The sequence below is a fragment of the Pantherophis guttatus genome, chromosome 1 (assembly GCF_059756535.1).
Source record: "Pantherophis guttatus breed Tessera chromosome 1, ASM5975653v1, whole genome shotgun sequence".
In the NCBI taxonomy this organism is placed as follows: domain Eukaryota; kingdom Metazoa; phylum Chordata; class Lepidosauria; order Squamata; family Colubridae; genus Pantherophis; species Pantherophis guttatus.
The window spans coordinates 207,419,266-207,438,358 of NC_142063.1; the positions used below are offsets into that span (position 1 = coordinate 207,419,266).

At 39.5% G+C, this 19,093-nt stretch overlaps 1 protein-coding gene across 1 annotated transcript in view; it reads left to right on the top strand.

Moving 5' to 3' along the window:
- Positions 1 to 11,714, top strand: part of SDC1 (syndecan 1) — a 31,564-nt gene extending 19,850 nt beyond the window's left edge. The window contains exons 2-5 of the mRNA XM_034432171.3: positions 5,999 to 6,086; positions 7,456 to 7,982; positions 8,227 to 8,362; positions 9,662 to 11,714. Of these exons, the coding sequence (XP_034288062.1) occupies positions 5,999 to 6,086; positions 7,456 to 7,982; positions 8,227 to 8,362; positions 9,662 to 9,828 (918 nt within the window). The 3' untranslated portion in view covers positions 9,829 to 11,714. The remainder of the gene's footprint in view (positions 1 to 5,998; positions 6,087 to 7,455; positions 7,983 to 8,226; positions 8,363 to 9,661) is intronic.
- Positions 11,715 to 19,093: the final 7,379 nt, after the last annotated feature.

Here is a 19,093-nt window from a genome sequence, read left to right on the forward strand (position 1 = left end):
ACCTCAACACGATGATTCAGCATGGAAATTCTGCCTTTCCTGTCTCTTCCAAGGACAGCGTTCTGTCTGACCAGACCCATGCCAAAAGGTGTGGGTGTTGGAAACAGAATAAGGAGAGTTACTACAAGGAGTTTACAAAACAAAACAAAACACACAACTAAAATGGAAAAGCTGGAATAGAAAGCCAAGTGTTAAAGACACTTGCTCTTTTTCCAGATCCAACTCGTTGAGATGCTGCATTCAGCTCTGAAGTCTTCTACCATACTAGAGGCAGTGCTACCTTGACTATACCTGTTCCTCATCCATACCTGTTCCTCTCAAACACTTGTCCATTAACTATTTAAAATGTTAGCCATATCCTTAATGGGGTTCACACTATATCTAGACTAGACTAGACTATCTAGACCAGGGGTCTCCAACCTTGGCAACTTTAAGACTTGTGGACTTTGCTGGCTGAGGAATTCTGGGAGTTGAAGTCCACAAATCTTAAAGTTGCCAAGGTTGGAGACCCCTGATCTAGACTAAGAAGAAGTCAATGTTTTGGGTAACTGACACCAAGAGATTTGGAATGATAAGAACATGCCATGAGAGCTCTTAAAAAATAGCTGCTAGGAGGAAGGGGGGCAGGGGCAGCTGTGTGATTTGTAAATTAACACAGTTAATGTAGCCAGTTTCAAAATACCCATTTGCCAGGTGGCTTCCTACTCAATGCTGCATTTGTCTTGGAAAGGGATGAGGAGATAGACAATTTCCCAAACAAAGCATGATGTGGTCACCTGGCATTTTGATTTTTGAAGCATGTCTTTTGAAGCCAGAGCAATGCATGGAAACAATGAAAGTGCCACAAGTAGTCTACTTAACAGCATGGGAGTTTCCCACAGAATTTTGTTTTAATTGAACGAATATTTTGAAAGTCAGCAGGAGTAGGGAGCCTGGTAATTGCCCAGGGAGGTGTTTGTGGGCATACTGGGGCTCACAGACAGCATAGATGTTCAGGTTAGAACCCCAACAGGCAAGAGTTCATGCCTATTTACTTAATAGGCAAGCCACTACTTGACTGTATATATAATCCAATTAAAGAACTGTGGAATTTTTTAAACTAATCAGTTGGGAAGAATGTTTGAAATACAATTGGCAATGGTTGGATGAATTATTAGTGCAGCTCATTAAGATTTTGCATTCAGGTAATTAGAATGCAGAACTTCCTGCCTCATTGAGCCGAAGTAATAAAACTTTGCAGGCTTTTTTAATATCCTTTTCTTTCTTTGGATTTCACAATTAAGACAAATGAAACTAAAGTGAGCTGATAGGAGTTGATGATGTACATCCAGCCATCTTAATTGGAGCTCAGAAAAAAAACTGACCTCCTTGTTATTCTTGCCTACGATAGTTGCTGCCAGGTGACAGGTTTATACTTGAGTTGAGCAGAACATATTCTTCTCTTGCAATAATGGAATCTGTGCCAGCCTAAGACACCTTGCAACGTGAAGCAAAGCCCAAACCTTCCCACCCTTCCCCTTGCCCTACAGGCTAAAGCTGACTCTTGCCTCCACCTCTCAGGCACTGGTTCCTCCTTTACTGATTCCTCTTTTGCCCTCTTGCAGGGGTGGGCAAGCCCTGAATTGAGTACTGGTTGTCTCTGCCAACTGTAGGTGTGCCTACAGTGTAGCATTCGTTTCTAAAATGGAGCAGATCAGACATTTTGGTTTCTCCTCTACCATAGTCTTTGGTAGAATGAATGGCCCGAAATATTTATTGAGTATCTGATTTCCTGCCTGAGAAACTGAAGATAGGTATCTGTGGCTTTTGGTTTACTCTGTTTAATATAGTTGGCAAAATAGCAGCCTATTATATTTGTGTTTCAGATATTCCTGGGAAGTTGCCCTTCCCACATAAGTAATTATGAACTGGAAAAAAATAATAGAATTTTACTGTGTTTTTTCCTCAATTGAATGCAACATGAGAAGAAAGGTGCTGGAGTCACTTGACCTTCTTCTATTAATTGCTTCTCTAGAATTTTTGTGAGTTTCACCATAAAGATGGGATCAAATTAACAGGACAAATACAGCTAAGCTAACATTTCCATGGAGTCATTCTTACAATTAGGCCTCATATCGATTTGTCTTATAACATAGTTTGAGGCTAAATATGGGAAACTTGCAGTTTGAAATCTAATAGCTAATATGTGTGTGAGCAACTGACATTAAAATATCTTGGCACACAATAAAACCCAGTCTTTAAGAGCCAAGGATTGAAAAATAAACTTGTAGATTGCTGAAATTTAGACTCTGCTCTTTTATTATCCATACTATTGCCTTTTAAGACACACATCTATGTTCAAATTGCTTGGCGAAATAAAGTTACAAGCATGTCTGGCTACTTATGAGAAGATGGGTAAGCTTACCTTCTCTACCCAGAGGTCTCCCCTCTAGCTGTTTTCCATACTTCAGGTGGGTGCTACTTTTAACTAACTGCACACCTGTGTAGGACAAGCTTATACAAGAAAATATTCTGAATGTACTTCACATTGTGTGGATAGTAAAATTAAAATCGAATAGTGTTTGCAGTTTCTTACTTTTAATTAGGATAGGAGTCATTCAAAAGTAAATGGTTTCCTGTGCGTTTTGTGCTGGGATTGGAATTGGTGGCGCTCCAAATAATTCATTCAAATCTGCTTTTTTTTTTTTTCAAAGCTTCATTCTGTAGGTTTGTTTCTCGGATGAAAGAAAAAAATCATGTCCATGCGTGATACATTGCCTGAAAATTAATCTACTGGCTTCATTTAAAAGATGTAAACCTGATTAATGACCATATCAGGTGGGGAAATTCTGCTATTGAATAAAACTGCTGGCAGGAGGTACCGCAGCCAAGCTGTTGGCCTCTTAAGTTTGAGAGTGGTATGATTTATAGTAATGCTTCTCAACTGTGGCAACTTGAAGATGTGTGGACTTCAACTCCCAGGAGTCCCCAGTCCACCACAGAGGCCAGGCTAGTACCAGTGTCCTTCTATGCCAAAGATGAAGTTTTCAATCTTCCATTCAGTCTTAGTGTTCATAACCAATCTATTGGTCACTATTCACTATTACTGTTATTGTCCCATTAATTTTTTACTTATTTTACTTTACTCTTTTTTCTAAATAGTGGACAGACTATTACAGCCCCTCAAGTACTGAAGGACTGCTGTCTTTGTTAGACTAGACATACCTAATTCCCTCATTTGTTCATCATATGCAGAGGTGGGCTGCTGCTGGTTTGGACTGGTTCGCCTGAACCGGTTGTTCCGATTGTGCACGGTTCGGAGAACCAGCAAATCGGACCACCGCCTGACCCCACCCCGCCCGGTTTTTGGGCCTTTGGCTGTTTTTCGGCCATTTCTCTCTCTCCCCCTCTCTCTCTCATACACGTGCACACATACATACTCAGAGAGGTTCCATCTTTCTTTCCTCGCCCCTGCCTACTGGAGATCTCTGGATTCCCTCCCCAACCCTGTCTGTCCCATCCAGGTACCACCCACACAAGTGACCTAGAGTTGGCCACACCCACTCAATCACATGAACCATGCCCACTCAGCCACGCCCACCCAGCCAGTCATTAGGGCAGAGAACCAGTTGTTAAAAAATTTGGAGCCCATCACTGATCATATGGTTTAGCCTCTTGTCATCTTCAATGCTCTTCTCTGCATTCTTTCTGAGGTATTTTCTGTATAGATAGCTTAGTGCAGAAAGCACAAACATGCTACTAGGAATACTTGCATTTCATTCCATCTCCAACTTTTCTTTCTTAATGGCAGGTAGGTAAATTATTAATGGCTAACTTGATTTCTCTGTGGAGAGAAAGAAATTATTAATCCTGCTGTTCTTTTACAAGTGGAAAAACAATTTCAGTGACCTGCTGACATAACTTAAAGCAGAATGGAAATATACAATCAAGCAATATAGATAAGATGGCTCTGCACATGTGTGTTCTCTGAAGAACATTGTACGGAGAGGCCCAAAGGGAATATAGAGCTACTGCTTCACAGTTGCTAGCCAAAGTTGTATTTATTTTTACTAATTAAATTTTTATGCTGCCCATCTTCCCAAAAGATGACTTTGGTCAATGTGGCTGCATTGTGGCTGTTATCTCAAGTTATTCATGCAGACCATTTCATACCCATTCAGAGAGATCTGGAGGTATAAAATAACTTTTGGTATAAAATACATGAGGGGAAGATATGATGGGTATTAGGCTTAATATTATCAGTGTGAGGGGAGCAAAGTTATTGGGTAATGTTACTTTATTTGTAGGAAAGTAATATTAAAGGTCTACAAGTGGCTCTTTAGATTAGATTAGATCAGGGGTCCCCTCAGCAACTTGTGGACTTCAACTCTCAGAATTCCCCAGCCTGCAATGGCTTATGTTTCTAAAAGGTGTTTTCATTCTTCCTAATATTTTCTTCTTATGATCTATATTGGAAGGTGGTCGACCTCAGTAGAGATTTTAAGAGATATGTTGGTCATTTTATGAGAGCTTTATTGTAATGACGCTGTTCTAGTGTGGAAGAACCAGAGTATGATTTGTAAGGCTCTGTGGCTTTATGTTTCATCTATAGTTGGGCTAATGCTGTTAAAGAAGTTCACCACACAATTATTTAAGGAAATAGATTGAATGTAGGCAAAAGTTTGTGTGATATTTAATGGTAGCAGTATAGGAACAGCTTTCTGTGGGTTATCTCAGGCCCCTGTTGTAAGAGGCCCATCTCCATCATAATGTAAGATCCATCAACATGTAGAAGGGCTAATTGCTTAGATCCTTGCTCCAGAAACAAACCCAGGACAATTGATTGTTCTTGGGCTTCTCTGATATCTAAAAACATCTCAGGCTAAAGGGAACAAAAGGAAAACCATTACAGAATACCCACATTCGTGCATATGCACAGTTAAACACACACACACACACCAGGAGTGGGTTCTACTTACCTTTACTACTGGTTCACAACAGGGCCGCGTGCACGTACTCTTCTACGCATGCGCAGAAGCGTTTTGATGTTGAGATGGGTGGGCGGAGCCTCCCTCCGGTTTTACTACCGGTTCTATAGAACCGGTCCCAACCCACCACTGACACACACACACACAAATATGCATGGTTCTGGATGGTTCTGAATCCTATGAATGCCTGACTTCTATGTATTTCTGTTGCTAACAAAATTTCTGTTGCTAAACCAGGCAGTTGTTAAGTGAGTTTTGCCCCCATTTTTTGACATTTTTGCCACAGTTGTTAAATGAATCATTGCAGTTGTTAAGTGAATTGTGGTTGTTAAGCGAGCCTGGCTTCCTCCATTGACTTTGTGTGTTGGAAGCCGGCTGGGAAGGTTGCAAATGGTGATCGCATGTCCCATGGACAGTGCAACCGTCATAAATACATGCCAGTGGACAAGCACCCAAAATTTGTTCATATGACCATGGGGATGCCGCAACGGTTGTAAGTGTGAAAACCAATTGTAAGTCACTTTTTTTCAGTGCTATTGTAACTTGAAATGGTGACTAAACAAATGGTTGTAAGTAAAAGACTAACTGTAGATATATCATTGAAAATCAAATGCAAAAAATGTCTGTGCTATAGAATTTCAAGTAGGATAATTTTAATTATTCTTCACTGTGGCCATGGATGAACCTTCACTTTATAGCCTATAGCATGCAAAGCGGAATTTGAATGGTTTGAGGCAAGAGTAGAGTTGATATTTTTTTTTAATGTTGAATCATCATAGTATGGCCTTTGACTTATTTTCTTCTCCAAGCGTTTATATTATGTGCATCCACAATACAGTAAGGAATAGTAGGCTGTCTTTCCAGAAAAAAATACAGGTGTGCTATGTGCAAGGTCCATGAGAGGGGCAATATAAAATCTTGCATCCTAGCCAGCATAATGATCAGCTTTTAATTAGTATTTAGTCATGTGGTCTGTTCAGTTAGCTAAATATATTCTAATATATATAATATATTGATTTTCTATTCTAAAGCAACCAATGGACATCAGTCTACCCCCTGAGGACCAGGATTCATCTGGAGATGACGATGATTCATTTTCTGGTTTATCATCGGGTGTAGGTATGCTTGGTTCTTTGTTCTTCTATTGCAAAAAAACCCTCTTGCTTAAGTGTTAACATAGGGAATTAACATTTGTTGCCAGGAGAGCAATAATGATTACCGCTTCAGAAAATTTGGAAAGGGGATTAAATAAATTCATACTGGATAAAGCTTCCAGTTGCTGAATTTCTCTATGGTTGTAAGCTACCTTATAATAAATCCGAATTGTACAACCTGAGGCCATGTTTGCTCCTGACTCATAATAAAGTATGCATCGCCTAGAAATCCCCATAGACGCTCTCTAGCTGCATTTTAAAAATGTGATATAAAGGAAGCCTATTAACTAGAATGTTGAAGAAAATATAAATATAAACACTATAATTTAAGTGTTATATGAAAGGAGATTGAGGTTTAGTACTGCCCACAGCTCAGAAAAGATGATACACTTCTGTCTGTCCTTTTAGAGCTGAATTCCCTAACCTTTCCGGGTTGGCAGCCCGGAGTAGGGGGAGGGGGAAAAGGGATGATTTTGTGGGAGGGAAAAGTGCATATGCGCGTGTGTGTGTGCACATGAGCGCACGTGACATTTGCAGCAACAGCACAAGTGGGGCTGGGAGCACCCACAACAACTTGAGCGCAAGTGGGGCCGTATGCACGCACAGAGGCACTGCACTGGCTGGCCCCTCACACGGCCCAGTGGCAATTACACTACTAGGCCACGGACCACAGGTTGGGGACCCCTGTTTTAGAGGGCAAAGAGAATTGCATTAAACAAGAGGGGAAAGAGCTCTGCCAAGGCAATGGTCAGATAAGAGGGACTTCAGCCTGGGCTGAGAAACTAATTTGAGAAAACATCTCAGACAAGCCCCTCCCTAGTTCACACAAAGATAAAATGAGGGAAGGGGAAGAGCACATTCAGACTCACAAGATTCTGCTACTATAACTCTTAAAGTAAAAGTAGTGCTGACCTACATGACATTTGTTTCTTAGTCAGGCCCACCTTGTAGAGTCCATAAATCAAAGAAAGTATTCCTTAAAATGGAACTGCTTAGGAAGGAGTAGTGACAAAGGACTCTCATCCTCATATTCTTTTTGTAAGCCTTTTGGAGGCATCTGGGAGGACATTGTAACACAAAAGAGTGGGCTAGGTAGGCTTTGTTTAATCTGGCAGGTCTCATTTTAGCAAATAAATGTTGCCAAGGCTTGTAACGTCTTAAAATACAGAGGAACAGAAGTGTTTTTGCAGCATTGGTAAGGAACATTAGGATGACATCAAGTGGGATTATTAAAAATGTGGGGTGGAATTCTTCAGACTATTTGGCCAAAGTTTCTCTTATTGTAGCATTATACTTTATTTTCAAATCCTGATTAAAATTAATTTTGATGTTAGGTTCGCCGATAGAGGATGAAGTGATTGCCTACAATGTTCCATTACAAGAAAGCACAAATACTTCTCTGATGCCTGAAGTTTCTACCAGCTTGAGAGATACTCAAACGAAGGTTCAAGTAACAGATAGCCCTACAGAAGATTATTCAACAGCACCTGTCTCTACAGCAAGCATACCTGGGTTTCCAGATATTGCTCTTGTATCCAAGGAGCCACCAGTAACTCTCGAAGACTTTGACTCAATTATGGAGCCAGACACAACAAAACCTGCTGTGTTGACAACAAGCATCCCAGTAGCGCATCACGTTTCCACAGCCAGAATTACGACTTCTCGTGCTGCCAGCACAGTCAAATTCATTGATATTCAAGATGAATCTAATATCGACGAAACACACTCGCTTGGCATTGTGCCAGAAAGTGAGAGAAATTTGAATAGTGCCGTACCCACTATAGTGTCTTCTACTGCTCTAATCGATAACTCTCCTCTACCTGAAAATGGTATCTTCCAAGAAAATGGTTCTGGTGATCTGGTAAGAATAAGCTAAATTATTGACTGCAGTATGTTGGAATACAAGTGCTTCAGAATACTTTTGCTAGTCCTTTTGTCACTTCTTAGTTATCAGTTACTCCTGATACATATTATAATTTTAACTGTTTTAGATGTGGGCTTTGAAACGTGGACACAGTCCTGGGTCCCTTGGGATACATGGGTGTGTATTTAAAACATAGGTGCTTTGAAACATAACATCATTTATGCCTCTTTGTTCCAAACAGGGAGATTTTATATTTTCAACACATGAGGAAAATCAAATGAATGCAAAGGACGTTGAAACAGAAAATAGGATGGCCGATACAGAAGCCAAGGATGCAAAATCTGAAGGATTAATGGACAGGAAAGAAGTACTAGGAGGTAGGCCTGTGTTTGTTTTGGGGTGTATTAGGACTGTGCAGCACCTTCAGATTTAGTTCCAAAAATATATTTGGAGCAATGCATGGAGAATCAAATATGCCACCTATCTACAATTCTTTAAAGCTGTTGTTTTTCCAAGGTCAGGTAGTTGGCCCTACCCTCTCAAACCTGCTATATAACCCCGAGAGAAGACACCATTGTTTTAAATATCTGTAGATCTACTAAATTCATGCTCCTGCAAGTACTGAAACACCTTTTGGGAACTGAAACTCAAATATTGCATAGGTCTGGTATTTATGTATATACGAATGTATATGTATGTATCTGAATGGGGTGTATGTATTTCTATATATTGAAATGCACCAACCTTCCGTATAAACTTATGTATGTTCAATACATTGGTTTACATTCATGGCTGAACAGCCCACACTGTTTCTGTATAATATTAATCGTTTTCTATCAATCTCTATAATGGACATTATTTCTGACAGAATGTGACAGTTACTGCAGGGCATTACAACAGAGCTTAAAGATGCTCTCAACTTGTTGGTCTTGGTCATGGATTTTAAAGCCAAAATCTAGCTAGATAAAATCTTTATCTGGCTCAGATAAAGGTGTATTCAAAAGGAAATCACATACCTTTATGCAGCTAGATTATTTGTAGAGCCAATTAATTAAAATATAACTCTAATGTTGTGGGTGTCCTTTCCTTTCCTTTCCTTTCCTTTCCTTTCCTTTCCTTTCCTTTCCTTTCCTTTCCTTTCCTTTCCTTTCCTTTCCTTTCCTTTCCTTTCCTTTCCTTCCCTTCCCTTCCCTTCCCTTCCCTTCCCTTCCCTTCCCTTCCCTTCCCTTCCCTTCCCTTCCCTTCCCTAGCAATGACTTCTAAGAATGTGTCATGAAGAGTATCGTGGGTCTGATGTGAACTTTCTCATAACAATGTTTATACCTTCTCTAATACCTGGAGCCTGGCAAATCATGAACCACAGAAGTCAGCTGAGGCAGAGAAACTAGTAGCTTCTGAAGCAAATGTTCATATGTTAAAGATCCTAGAATTATTTTAAGGATCGTAAAGATGTGCACAAAAGTCGATTGAAAATACTTTTACCATAAACAGAGGTTGCTTTTGAGGATATGGGGAAAAAATGCTGTTTAGATTGCTTTATCTGTTCAAATTCAGTATACACAATTTCCTTCATGATATCATTTGCCAGTAATCTCCCTCAGAGGTTAGAACAACCTCTCTCTCCACTTTGGTCCTATCTTGAAAATGTAAACGTTATCCTTTTCTTTTTCCCACAGGAGTCATCGCTGGTGGACTCGTAGGCTTACTATTTGCTGGATTCCTAGTTGCATTCATGCTATATAGAATGAAGAAAAAAGATGAAGGGAGTTATTCATTGGATGAGCCAAAACAATCAAATGGAGGCTATCAAAAACCACACAAGCAAGAAGAATTCTATGCATGAATACACTGAGCGAAAACTAAAGACCGTTTTCTTATTCCTGGACATCATGAGTTCTCGCTGCAATTTAAAAGGGGGGAAAACTAAAAGCCATAAGACTGAATCTAAGGCTCTGCCTCCTTGCCATTGGGAACTATAATTTCTCCAAAGTCAATCGGGATTAATAAAAACCTTACCTGCTTTCTTGCACAAAAGATTACCTGTAAAGTGGGACTTCCTATCTTGTCTAAGGACTCCTAGGGGGAGATAAGGAATCAGCTGTATATATATATATAGTCTTGATGTCTTACGAACGCACCGAGGAATTCGTATGGTACAATATGTGTGTTGTCAGAGATTAACCCCCAACCCCCCCAAGCAAAATTGGCTAGCCACATTTTAGAAAATAATCTTTTTAAAGACAATGGTGTGGCTTTCGGCAGTTATTTTCCCCATTTCGGCCATTAATGCTAACTCCCTGAATGAATAAGCCAATAGCGTGGGAAGTCCACCTGAAAAGTTACAGATCTGACCAGAGAGGTGGAGTTCTCTAACAGAAGTATGATTCCACTAGAGCTCAGTGGGAGAAATGGTGTATCACCGATGCTTCAAATTCTGAAGCAACTCCTAGGGAAGTAGATATTTAAGACGTTCACCCTTTTCCTCTTCTTTTGATCTTACTGCAATATCTCTGCTGCTCGCTGCACAAAACCCCCACACCAAGTCCTAGCGTCGGGACCAGTACTTTTTTTCTACCTCTTCTGCACTGAGTTTTTTATAATGGCTTCTCAACACTGCCACCTTGAAACTTCTCTCGCATAATACCTAGAATGCCAGGTGTGGCCTGCAACTTACAGGATAAAGCACGCCAAGGCTAATAAGGATTCCTGTTTCTGCCAAATCCCAGGGATTAGAATCCTATTAGATTGGTGTTTGCAGTAGGAATTCAGGGAGCGCACCTTTTTGGCATGCAGGGCCTAGGGGAATATGTACATGGGTGATGACTTTTATCTCGGTCCAGCCAAGAACATTTAAGAGATTTTGAAGTTCAAAGATCTTCAGAAATTATTCTGTGTAGAAGAGGGAGGTAAGAATGGATTGTGTGCCTTCATCACTGTTGTGGTGTCCCAAATTTAATGTCGGGAGGTGATGGCTCGGTTTTGTATCACTGGGACCAAATCAATGAATGTTGGCACTTCTGAACCAGTATTTAAACGTGTTCGCCGTGTTTGGAAAAGACGATGATCTCTCCTAGCAGGCAAATTTCTGTTTAGAATAAAGAAGCATAGACGTATTATTTCTATAATGCACAGGAGGAGGATATGGATGTGAATAATCTATACCGCAATGTTTTGTAGAGGTTTTGGGTTTATAAGAAAACACTTGCATCCAATTTAGGCTCTTTGTTTCATCATTTTTTTGGTTTGCAATATATTTTTCTGCTTCTAGCAAAGTTTAGATAAAAGGATGGGGGCTACACTAGTGCACTGTGAGGAAAAATGTAATGCTAAACTGGAGTAAATATTTCAGAAGGAGCATAATTGTGAGTTGCTGCCCACTGCACAGTTGGTGCCTTTCTTATCTCTTCATGCTGGAAAGACCCTTGATGGGTTACAAGCTTCAGTGAGTGAAAACAGGCTGTCAGCTTCTTAAGTACCAAGAAACTATATGGTGAAGTTTTAAGTGACGTGTCCTTTTTATGTATGGAAAATATGATCATTGACTTTCTCAGACATAGGAAACACTTTTCTTTTTCAGGCAAAGAATAAAACTCATGTGTTTTTTTTTTTAATGGTCAAGCTTGAAAATAGAATCTTGAAACTAAAAAGTAAAATCAATTGCTGATTTTTGTTTTGTTTTGTATTCCACAACCATACACATGCAATAAAAAGGCAGTCGATCAAAATAAATTTGTCTCATGTCATTTGCCTGAAAAACGTTTTTCTACTCATTTTCTACTTGACTTTTATTTCACATGTTTTGAATTGCAAGGTTATTTGGGAAAGAGGTGGGGGGACTTAGAATACAAGGATCCTTGCTTGCTTGTTCCTGATTACCTTGGTTGACTTAAATGCATCTAAAAATGTGCATGCTTCCATTTAGTGGAAAAAGCAATGGCTTCCTTCTGGGCTGTCTCAAGATGGATTGATTAAGAAGCATTTAGAACTATTTGAAAAATATGCAATCTGGGCATTAAAAAACAAGATAGAATATTGTCCCAAAGTTGCCTTTCCAAAAGGTTCTACTGAAGAAACTTCTTGAATGAGAAGTGAAATGTTTTCAAAGGGAAAATAAATAAATAAACTGAGAAATTTCTCAGTTGCCTTGTGGAAAAGCACCTTTGGGACAACCGTGACCTGGATGATGGAGAATCTCCATAGATATAAAGGGCAGAATATTGGTCAAAATGAGCACACGCTTATCCTACCTTAGTCATACTCTGAAATCAGCTCCCTGTTAAAGACAGACAATTCGCTGAGACTTATTTCTAGTGTGAGGGAAGATGTGGTCTATTATGAGGGAGACTTACTGGTCAGTTTGAATGTTTCTAAGGGATGGTATGAACTCTTGAGTAGGAATGAAGACCTGTGCAAAAACAGCTCATCTTCTGCCCTGGGAAAACTTTGCTCTAGGAGCTATGTAATTACTAACTTTCTGGATGGGGGCTTGTGTGGTGATGAGTAATAAACAAAATTCTATATTGCAGTACAGTAGGACTAGCCTGGTAGCATTCTTCTGTAAGAGGTGGTCTGATTGTCCATTTCTAGTCTGAAATTATCTTTTTAAGTATTTGATGAGAAATTGAAGTGAGATAACTCCACTGTATGGGGCAAAACTTTAAAAAATGAGACTTGGGGTCCTTTCACATGAGGATTTTGTTTTGGGTATATGTTCGTGTGCAATTTTCCCACTTCAAATTACTGGACTTTTCTGTGAAGTTTTCAGGGTTTTTTTTGTTTTTTTTTTGCTTGCAAAAAACTTATGAAATAACTACAGAATAATTCCAGATGTTTTACTCTACCTTTTCGCAGCAATTTCATAACCTTTTTTCCTCCAATTCTTACCCAACATTCGTTCACTCGTTCATTTAGATCTGTACAGGGGCTATGCGCATCGATAGTGATTGGATAGCATTTCTGTTTGAAACAAAGATGTTAAGAGTAGCATTTCTAAGGTTGAAATTTTCTGTTTCATTTGCTCATACACAGAATTTAGCTTTTCTCTTTGGAGTGATTTTATGAAGCTTACTGTCAAGTCTGCTAAAAAATCTGCCCCCATCCCAGTCATTGCTCTAAGACAAGGAGCAAAATGGCTATATTTGTGTGGTCAACCACCATACTAGATGTTATTATTTCAAAGAACATGAAGTTCAGGAGAAAGCTGGCTTGATTACTGCCATTAACATTTGGTGCTGTTTGCCTCTTTGTTGGTTGTCCCCTTGCTTTGCTACTGTGATTTTTTTTTTTTTTTTTGGTCATCCTGTACTCATAGCCGACTGTCACAATTCATAGTAAAATGTGCAAAGCTAAAGCCAGAAAAAAATAATAGGGGACATAAGGTTTAGATATTTAAAAGTTGCAAAATCCATCTATTCTCTTTAGTCTATCTTAGCACTTATTGGTTTAATAAGTTGCTCAATTTAAAGACCAGTTGTGGTTTTTTCACAAGTAAGCATTAGTCTGTCGCATGTTAACCACAGCTATGAAAATGAGTATGGGAAAATGGTACCCAAACTACGATGTTGAACATCATCAGCTTAAGAAGTAGTTTTCTGAATTAGGGGTGGGGTTTTTTTCATTCTTTTACACACATCCACCTTTGCTGTCAGAGTCTGTTTGCTGTAGCAACCATTCCCAGCCAAAGGCTAAAACTTGTTAATGCCTAAAATATCTGAGATTGTTTACTGATCTTGCCAGAATGGAAATAGGAAGCCTGAAGTCCTCCAGTTGTTTTGGACACCACTTCTTATCAGATCTGTATAAGTCATAGTCCAAAACATGTACATCATGACACCCGAGTCAGGCATTTTTTCTTTAACATTCCTTAATGATAAATTGTTCTGTAAAATAATGGCAATAAGGGTGTGTATTTGCCCTAGAAAATGGTTCCTTGGGATCCCTGCAGTTGACATGTCAACAAAATAAAAACACTAAGCTCTCAGAGAAGAAAGAATGCCTATTTCTATCAGTAGTTCCTAAGGATGCATCTACAGAAAAAGGATGTCTATTGACCAGGGTGGATTTGATTTAAATTGAGTTGATTTAAATCACAATTTAAATCTTGATTTAAATCACTAGTAAAAAGGCTTGATTTAAATCAACTCGATTTAAATCATAATTTTTAAAGAGCAACTGTCGTCTCTGCTACTCCTTTGACCCACTGTTGACTCACCGATAGTCCCAGTGTTGCAGAATATACAGCCTCATGCTACATAACTAAGCTCCATTTCATGCTGAATAAACTAAATTATTTATGTATCTTAAATAGAAAACTATCTTACGATAGATTTTTACCCCAAAAGTTTTTTATTAAAATAAATTCGATAAAAATCAAAAAAATCCGATTTAAATTAAAAAAATCCTTTTTAAATCAAAAAAATCTGATTTTTTTTTATTTTTTTTTAAAAAAATCATTGATTTTTATCCACCCTGCTATTGACAAAAGACAATTATCCTGGGTTGACTTCATTACAACCACCGATCATAGCAACAACAGCATTGCATTGCAACTGTATTGTAAAAATAATATCTTTACAGTTTTGGAAAGGCTTCCTTGATGCTATTCACAAGCAGCTGGCCTGAGTTCTGCCTGGATTGCCACTGTTCTCATCCTTGCATTGCTGATGAGTTTTGCCCTGGAGCCTCCCAGAGAAGACAATTTGTTTCTACGTGTAGAGTAGCCAAAGTTGGAACTTTTGCAGTTTCCATCACAAAACTTTTAATTATGATATTTGCAGACTCCTAAACCAAGAAAATGTGCCAAGGTCCACCAGGTAAAGCTCATGCACATATTTATCGTTCCTCTTTGCTAAAGGTTTTAAATGAGGAATAAATGTTGAAAGCATGTGTGTATATTGGGCAAGCACACATGTATTTATTTATTTATTTATTTATTTATTTATTTAGTCGCATTTCTATGCTCCCCAACTCCCAAGGGACTCTGGGCGGCTCCAAGGGACTCTGGGCCAGTGCTGGTTAGTTAATCTTGTGGGGTTAATAACAATAACATATCTAAAATCAGTTTTTTTTAAATCATCAGGTTTCTGAGCAAGACTGGGCTATTGGAAATTATTTTGTTTATTTGTTTGTTTGGAGAGATAGTATGTGAGAAGTATGCACGTGAAAAGAAAGCTACTTAACTTTTTTCATGCTCTGCAAGAAATTATACACCAGACAGAGTTTATATTTGTCTTCTCCACTTTTTTCCTCACCACAGACTGATTGGTTAAGGTAAGGACGTGTGGCTGGTCCAGTGACTCAGTGAATTAGGTTGCTACGCTGAGATCTGAACTAATCTCCTTAATCTGTCTGGTCCTTGTCTGTGCACTATAATCATGGCACAATGTAATTTTTCCCCTCTTCTAACCAAGTAAAATAAGAGATAATAAACATGTTGCACGCTGCCTTGAGCCAACGAGATACACTGCTTGAAAAAAGCTCCTTATGAAGTTACCTACTTTGTATATTTATGGAAATGACAGATGATAAATCTCCATGTAGCAATGGATTCTTTTTATAAAACATTGTTTTTGGGTTTAAACAACAACAACCAAAGAGTGCTTTTGATAAAATTCCATTAGAGTTTGGCAGTGGGATGGGCAGGATGAAGGAGGTATTTTCAGTAACTGGAGAAAGGTGTGTAATCTCCCAAACAAGGCACAGGGGAAGACAAACAGGAAATAGGAACTAAAATGAAAGCAATTTGGAATTTCTATTAAAAACAATTGGATCCAGAATCACTTGTATTTATTTTCTTAGAAAATGTATATTATTTACATAACCATAACTCTGGTGAGGTCCATCACATAACAACCAAAAGGGATAAAAATATGCTTATGGCTAAAACAATGTCTAAAGAAACTCAATAAGTTACACATATACTGTTAAAACATAAAAAGTTAAAATCAGACATTAAAAGCAAGGACACATGAGGAGGGCAGAGGTGGTGTGGGGAGGGAGGGACCTGTTATTAATCAACCACCTCCACTGCGTGGTTCCCCCATTGGGGCCTTGAGCCAACCGGCAAAGCCACGACTTTAGGTCCTTCCGAAAAGATTTGTGAGGTTGGTTGGGGCCAACCTCACATCAGGGGACAAGATGTCCCAAAGAGCAGGAGCAACAGCAGAGAAGATCCTGCTCCTGGATCCCCTCAGCTGGAATAATCAGACTGATGGGGCCAATAGCATGCCTCCTCTGCCAGCACAACTGGTACGGGCCAATCTCAGTGGGGTGAGACGGTCTTGTTTGCTTTTTAAAAAAGGATGGGGCTGCTATTTAGTTAGACAAACAATATTGCCTGACAAAACCTGGAGTCCTGAACATTTTCATTTTCTAACAGGTTGCAGTGACCTCAGTTCTCACATTTGTAGCAGCTGCCAGAGGATCAGCAGCACCTCTGGTACAGCTTTCCTTTTTGAATATTGGTAAAACATTGATCCTGGCCACGATGCTTGTAGGCAAGACTCTGGGGCTTCAACACAGATCCTGAAGAATTAAGGAGAAATTTCCTGTCCGTGAAAACAATCAACCAGTGAAAGGGCTTGCCTCCAGAAGTTGTGGGTGCTCCATCACTGGAGATTTTTAAGAAGAGACTGGACAGTCGTTTGTCTGAAATGGTATAAGGTCTCTTGTCTGAGCAGGCGGTTGGACTAGAAGTCCTTCAAGGCAGGGGTGAAATCCAGCAGGTTCTGACAGGTTCTGGAGAACTGGTAGCAGAAATTTTGAGTAGTTCGGAGAACCAGCAAATACCACCTCTGGCTGGCCCCAGAATGGGGTGGGAATGGGGATTTTGCAATATCCTTCTCCCAGGAGTAGGGAGGGAATGGGGATTTTGCAGTATCCTTCCCCTAGAGTGGGGTGGGAATGGAGATTTTGCAGTATCCTTCCCCTGCCATGCCCACCAAGTCACGCCCACAGAACCGGTAGTAAAAAAAAAATTAGATTTCACCACTGCTCCAAGATCTCATCTGACACTGTTACTCTGTGGCAGATGCAACTTTTTTGCACAGATGTTTGTGAAAACTGAGAAGAGAGAGGTGGATTTGCACTGTTGACTTCAAGGAGAAAGTGTGTGTGTGTGTGTGTGTGTGTGTGTGTGTGTGTGTGTCCATGGCTATGCATACATGTGTATGAACATTCTTTCCTCAAACCACTTATTAACATTCAGTCTCTCTTTGTCATCTACAGGCAAGCACTTGCCTTTAATCTGCCAGGCATTCTGTTCTTTGATGCTCCTTTCAAAAGGAAGCAGAAGCATGCCTCAGCTGATCCTTCTGTGAAAAGAGAGCTTTGTTTCACTTGTCAGGATTCATATTAGCAAGGTGCCCTCCCCACTCCCCTTTGACTTGCAAATTAATGAAACATCCAGCTTTTTTCCTTTGGGTGTTTAGGTAGATTTGGAAACATTGCAAAGCCCAGCCCTCTTGAGCATTAGTTATTTTAGTGCTGGGTTCCTCATCATGGTGCCATTGAACACCAAAGGGTCAGTAGACTGTTCTCTTGGTCCCTACTAGGTTTCCTGCCTGTCAGATTTCTAAAAAAAATTCTTTAAAGATCATTTCAGTGACAAGAACAAACGGTATAGCATTCCGCAATGCAAAGAACCATCATCTAAGGTCTGTAGGCATTCTTAGAAACAGGAAACAGTGGATGGTACTTTACTGCTATTATGGTGCATTGTTTTGGTTTCAGGATTGTATGGTTTATTATTTTTTGGGAGGAGGGAATTCATTCTGTCCCTTGTAAGCTGACTAGCCCTGGATCATATATGGAGTTAGGAAGGAAGGAAGGAAGGAAGGAAGGAAGGAAGGAAGGAAGGAAGGAAGGAAGGAAGGAAGGGTTTATTTTATTTTTATTTATTTATTTGTCAAGCATGTATAAGATAACATATATAAGTATAAACATGATTATGAATACAGGAAATGGATATAAATAAATGGGGACAGTAGGACAGCGATGGTAGGCATGTAGGTGCACTTATGCACGCCCCTTACAGACATTTTAGGAATGGGGTGAGGTCAATTGGGTTATAGCCCAATGATTTGCATTCAAAACTGTCCACTTATTTAGAAAAAGAGGACTACGTAAACTTTGAGAGAGCAGTCTTGCAGGGGCACTGGACTGAGTAAACTGGGATTCTATGACTGGTTAGAGCCGTGGTGGCCCAGTGGTTAGAATGCAGTGTTGCAGGCTAATTCAGCTCACTGCCAGAAGTTCAATCGTGACAGGCTCAGGGTTGCCTCAGCCTTCCATCCTTCCGAGGTTGATAAAATGCAGACCCAGATTGTTGGGAATACTGACTCTATAAATTGCTTAGCGAGAACTGTAAAGCACTATGAAGCGGTATATAAATCTAAGTGCTATTGCCGTACCCACCATATTATTTATTTATACACACACACAACATCCAAATACCCCCGTAGCATATTGCTTACATTCCTCTAAATGCTACTGCAGAGGAACTCAGTGTAAGTTTTCTTCGACCTGATGTGCTCCAGATAAATGGATTTATCTTCTCCATCTTTTACCAAGGAAGGGGTTAGGAGCTAGAATTCAAAGGGATCCGGAGGGAGAATGATGGTCTTGAGCATTACAGCTTAGCATCCATGGTTCATCAAAGCCTTCTTCTCCGCAAGACTAGCTTGTTTTCAGTGTTTATATAAACAGATTTTTCCCAACTCTAGTGAGTGGAGATGATACATCAAGCATGGCAGCAAATAGTTGAGGGCAATAACTCATATTAAAACGCCATCGATTCACACATCGCAGTGAGCAGTGCCACTATATTCACAAACACGAGGCTTATCCTAGTGCAGTGTTTCCCAAACTTTTGACATATGTGTACCCCTTCTATAATTTTCGTAATGCTGAGTACCCCTCATAAAAAACATATGCTTTAATAAAAATCAAAATATATTTATTTTTTATTTTTTTGGTACATACACAAAATAAACGAAAGTTATATTATAAAGAACATTTATTTGATTCAATGAGAAGGTTGAAATTGTTACTAAAGCATGATAACAGGCGCCCGGAACTAACTATTAAAGAAGTAAGTTGTCTCTGTAATG